Genomic DNA, 5283 nt, shown 5'->3' with positions numbered 1-5283 from the left:
ATAGACCCGAAGTCTTACATATGTTTTTTCTGACATACGTACATGGTTTGAACTAAAAAATATATTTGCCATTTATATTATATACAAATAAAAAAAGGAAAATGACTCAGGAGGTAATCAACTATTGATTTTGTTCACATTTGGTCTCTTTCCTTTTTTTGTATGCAATATACCATCGAACTTGTTGTTTGTATTCACCATAACCCTTTTGACCGGCTATCAAATGTGATTGCCGATCAAAAAGGTTATGGTGAACACAACAAGTTCGATGGTATATTGCATACAAAAAAAGGAAAATGACTAAACGTAAACAAAATCAACAGTTGGTTACCATCCTGAGTCATTTTTCCTATTTTTCCAAAAGCAAGATTTCATTTTAGTTTACTAAAGAAAACATTTGTGTATAGTGAATCATGCCCTAAATTTTACATTTTACTCATTGTCCTCTTCTCCTCGTATCAACGTTATCATTAGAAAGCGTCCACTAATACTAATTAAATATTTCAAGTAAATCCATCTTTTGACCTACTAGGATATTCAAAAAAAGATAAAATATAGTTTTGCTCATTGATAAAAGTTTGTATTCACCATCCTCATCATCTAAAGAAACCCTATATACGTTCTCCCCCGAAATCTTTAGAAAAAGTTTGACAAGAGTTGTCATCAGTCTGATTAAGATGATCAGCATCAACTTTAGCATTTGATGTTGATATTATACATGTTCGTCGACTTCACATCATACGAGAAGAACTAACCATCAAAACTTACTTAATGTTTTTATTACAGTTGTTTGTACTTCGATTTGCACTTGTTGAACGATTTTGTCAATAATAGTTGAAGAACCCCTTTATTCCCCTAAACATGTAATTGGCCTTGACCAATTCATATTTTTCAACTCATTTGTAATATAAGGGAAAGTGACCCAGGAGGGTAACCAACTATTGATTTTGTTCACATTTAATCATTCTTTTTTGTACGCAATATACCATCGAACTTGTTGTTTGTGTTCACCATAACCCTTTTGATCGGCTATCACATGTGATTGCAGTCAAAAGGGTTATGGTAAACACAAACAACAAGTCTGATAGCATATTGTATACAAAAAAAAAGACCAAATGTAATCAAAATCAACAGTTTGCTACCCTCTTCGGTCATTTTCCCTTAAAAAAAGCATGAGTGTATATGGAATTATCTAGTCAACCAAAAGTAAATTACAAAAACATATAAAAGATAAATAAAAAAATTTATTCTCGAATTTTATAGGACAAGTTTGTTTACGTGTTACAATAACCTACAAAAATAAAACGACGATGCTTTACACGAATAAGTGGTTCCCTTTCTCTTTCTCTGGGGTCGTGTTCAGGCTTCTAATGCCTTTGACCGGCGCCTGAGTTTCTAACTTGCACAACTTCTAAAAAGACTATAAAATGTAATAATCTTGAAAAAAAAAAGTTTTTGATTTAAATTTTGGGCTCAAAAAGGGGTTTTATTTTGTTTTTACGGCCATGTAAATTTCTCACTAAATTTGAAATTAAAAAGCCTAAGTAATTATTCCCTTGAAAATTTAAAAAGGAAAAAATATTTATGTTTTTTCAGTTTGCAAAATAGCTAAATTGAAGGCTTTGGGTGGCGGGCATGTAGGTGTTGAAAAAATGGCCTCTTGATGTTCCTTCTTCGTCTTCTTCTTGCCACCCATCCATCTGCAAGTAACATACAAAAATATCAAGTGTAATAATGGAATTTCACATGATCATAGAGTTTACTATTTTCCATTTTAACCGCAATAAGCAATTGTGAATCTTTTCTTTTTTAAATAAATGTATTCCACATAACATCCTTTAGGGATGGTGAAATGCTCAATTCTTTATTTGAAAAGACCGCTAAGACAAAGACATGGTTAATTTAGCTTATCTTTGTGAATCTTTTTGTTCACAACATTATTCTAATATCCACAATTATTAAATATGCTCATATCATCATTTATGTCGCTATGTTTATATATATATATATATATATATATATATATATATATATATATATATATATATATATATATATATATATATATATATCAACTTAGTTGACATGTAAGTGATTGTATACATTGACAACAACATAATAAATCCTTATAAAACTTATGTGATCCTTGCTCAATATACATATGTTATTCTTATATTAATATAAAAAATTACTAGAAGATAACACATACCCAAAATTCATCTTCATCTTGGTATCGATGAAAAGCTGAGGGTTTAGGAGTTTCCTCAGGCTCATCGTTACGTGCAAATCTTCCACGGATTCTAGGACGATTATCAGCAAGAGTTTTTCGACATGCATACTGTTTATATTAAAAACAAAAATATAAACATAATAAATACAACTTTTTTCTTAAGTTTTTTTACATCAACATATTCTTTTCATAAGTGTTATTTCAATTCAGTAATTTTGTTCATGTACATGTTTTTTTCATATGTTATATACTAAAAGAAAGCAAAAATCTCATACCCCAAACCATAGAGACCATTCGTGTAATTTACTCTATTTATAAAAAGTTAATTTAGATGAGATCAAAACATAAACTAATTTTAATATACAAAATATAATATAACGGTTTTTTTAACTTCGATAATAATTGGAGTTTTCTAGGTCTTTGCTAAAAAATAATGCATACATGTAACAATAATGAATAAAAACATTGCATAGTGTTGATTAAACCAAATATTATATAATTAAAAATTAAAAGTAACATATAAATTTATGAATTACCTTAATTGTTTTATTAAAATTTCTTTGCGTCCTTTTTGCTTTGTATTTCAAGATTCTCTCTTTCCTTTCTTCTGGACTGTAACGCCCTACTTTGAAATTTGCTTCCTCCATTAACGACCCTTCTGTCGCTAATGGACTTGACGACAATCTTTCACTTCTTTGGTTGGGTCTCAAGCTCTAAAATCCAAGAAAAACAAAAATAGTATTAGTGACACTTGGAAACATTAGTTTCCAAAAAAGGCAACCCAAGATTTTGGAAATATTGAAATAATTTCCTTCTCATAAAACTCAACATGAAACTTTTAGGGTTTTAACTCCAAAATCATTTTAGACATTAGTATTTTATCATCAACTTTGAGAACGAAAGAATACTTGTTGATTTTGAATTAAAAAAAATATATATGACAATTTGACACCTAAAAGGCTAAAAGTCTAAAAATTGATTTTGAAACTTTTGATGCTTTGTTAAATCCAAGTCGAATTTGGCATCAACATGCTTGATAACAGATAACTTTTTTGCCATATCTATCTACAAAAAGATTATAATTATTACTATTTGAAAGTAAAAAATGTATTTATTTTACACAAAAGTCTAATCAAAATTCATTTTAAGATCATGTTTGACAAAAGCTTGTTTATAAATTACAAATATAAAATGAGATAAATGAACATGTAGGTGTAAAGCTAAAAACTAGCGTTAAAACTAATTAAAGATATAATTTAAATATTTATAACTTAGTATATAAGTTATTTTGTAATTTTATCAAAACCAAAAATTACAATAAGCTAGCTTATAAATTTGTTTATTTTCGTCGAACAAAACCTAAACTTTGTTTGCTAATTCTTATTCCAACTGTTTCAAGATAATATTTCTACCTTCTTTTTTTTTTTTTTTTTAAAAAGGTAATTCTTGTAAATTCTAAAGCAAAAACAAGAATGAAGTGGTTTGACCAAAAAAGTCAAAATCGGGCATGCAAAATGGAGGACTAACTTGTAAATCACCAGTGCTGCAAACCCTTCTCATATGACTAGAAGAGAAGCCATGATCAGGTGATGTGAGGACTTGGGAATGAAGATTTGAGGACTCAATCAAACTATCGAGTTTTGGTTGAAAAACAAAACCATTTGGTCTTTTATTAAAAGATATACTGCTGTAACTCCTTTGCATCATCTTCATTACATTGTCACCCCCACCATAACTATGAGGTAAGAATGAATCGTTGTTGATAAAATAACCATGAAAGGGTAGTTGACTTTTCTCTGTTTTGACCTCGAGAGGACATGAATCTAGGGAAATTACTGAATTGCCCATTTGGGAAAGAGAGAGACTTTCGAGCTGGTGGCTTGGTGGGGAAGAAGACTGGATGGTAGGGATAATTTGGTCAATATCATTAAATGGGGTGTCAAGATTTTCATGGGTCAAAGTTGACGATGGAGGATTAAAACTGTAAGTGTTTTCTTGAAAAGCTTTCAGGATGTCAATGGAGGAAGAATCAATCAAAGGAGAGAAAGGATCGGTGAAGAGACACTCTTCAAATTCAAACATATCAGAAGACATTGAAAATATGATGAATCTTGATCCAACATACAAGAATCTTTATGTTTTTTCACCAAAACGTTTGTGTTGATGAAAAGATAGAGATCAAGTGTATGACAATGTTGAAAACGGCAAATCAGTCAGTGATATTGACTTGAATTTCTGACAATCTTGAAAAAGGGCAAATCAGTCTTTTTCTTTGGACTAGAAAAGGTGAAACTTGAACTTTTCACAACCTGGTCAGATGAAATCTTTCTTCCTTTTTCATCGACGGATAAAAGGTGAAACTTGAATTCTACCACAATCTTGAAAAGTGCAATCTCTTACATTTTTATAAGGGAAAAAAAGGGTCAAATCCGAATTTTGATGATTAAAAACACACCCTTTCTTCTTTTAACCATTGAAAATGGTTAAACTTTAATTGAATGTTGATCATCATGAGATTTGAACTTTCAAGAATTTCTTTTTCGATTTACAGAAAAGATGCAATTATCTCTATCTTTCTTTCAAGATTGCTGAATGGAAGCATAGAAAGGTTTACAAGAATCAACAAGAGAGAAGACACTTTTGAGGGTGGCCAAAGGCACTAGAAAACAAGAGAGAAAGAGAAAGATGACACTTTCTCTCTCTAAAACAAGAAGAAGAGGACACCATTCTTTTGGCAAGAGGAGGCCACTTTAAAAGCATTAGCTTCTTGTCACAAAGCTCACAAATTAGTCCACTTATTCTAATAAAATATTATACATTCTCTCTTGAGTGTTCTAATTAATAAAATCAGTATGACTGTATGAGAGTAACTCATTTTGATGTAGAAAAACTCATATTCAACTCCTTTTAGACAATTTAATAAATGGATCATGACTTGAAAATTTTCTGGACTTTATATAAATTTAATAGAGGATAAGACCCAAAATGTCAACATGATGGTATAAAAATATTAGTCCACCTATGGTATAAAGTTATCAAATGTAGATGGTAAA

The 5283-nt window shown here is 30.1% G+C and overlaps 1 protein-coding gene across 1 annotated transcript; it reads right to left on the bottom strand.

Annotated features, from left to right (window-relative positions):
• Positions 1-1224: 1224 nt before the first annotated feature.
• LOC145119130 (uncharacterized) lies at positions 1225-4946 on the bottom strand. The gene is made up of 4 exons (XM_079054757.1): positions 3758-4946; positions 2767-2943; positions 2210-2338; positions 1225-1700 (listed from the first exon to the last, which is right to left on the bottom strand). Exons 1-4 carry the CDS (start codon positions 4322-4324, stop codon positions 1593-1595), a joined length of 981 nt encoding a protein of 326 aa, XP_078910883.1. The 5' UTR covers positions 4325-4946; the 3' UTR covers positions 1225-1592.
• Positions 4947-5283: the final 337 nt, after the last annotated feature.

The sequence above is a fragment of the Lactuca virosa genome, chromosome 6 (assembly GCF_052849685.1).
Source record: "Lactuca virosa cultivar CGN04683 chromosome 6, Lactuca_virosa_CGN04683_v6, whole genome shotgun sequence".
In the NCBI taxonomy this organism is placed as follows: Eukaryota; Viridiplantae; Streptophyta; class Magnoliopsida; order Asterales; family Asteraceae; genus Lactuca; species Lactuca virosa.
This window is presented reverse-complemented; position numbering and strand designations above follow the sequence as displayed.

Coding starts and splice junctions, on each gene's coding strand:
- LOC145119130 (XM_079054757.1), bottom strand. CDS start 4,324: ATGTCTTCTGATATGTTTGAATTTGAAGAGTGTCTCTTCACCGATCCT. Junction 2,944..3,757: donor GCAGCACTGGTGATTTACAA/GTTAGTCCTCCA, acceptor CTTGGATTTTAG/AGCTTGAGACCCAACCAAAG. Junction 2,339..2,766: donor ATTTTAATAAAACAATTAAG/GTAATTCATAAA, acceptor TAATATAAACAG/TATGCATGTCGAAAAACTCT.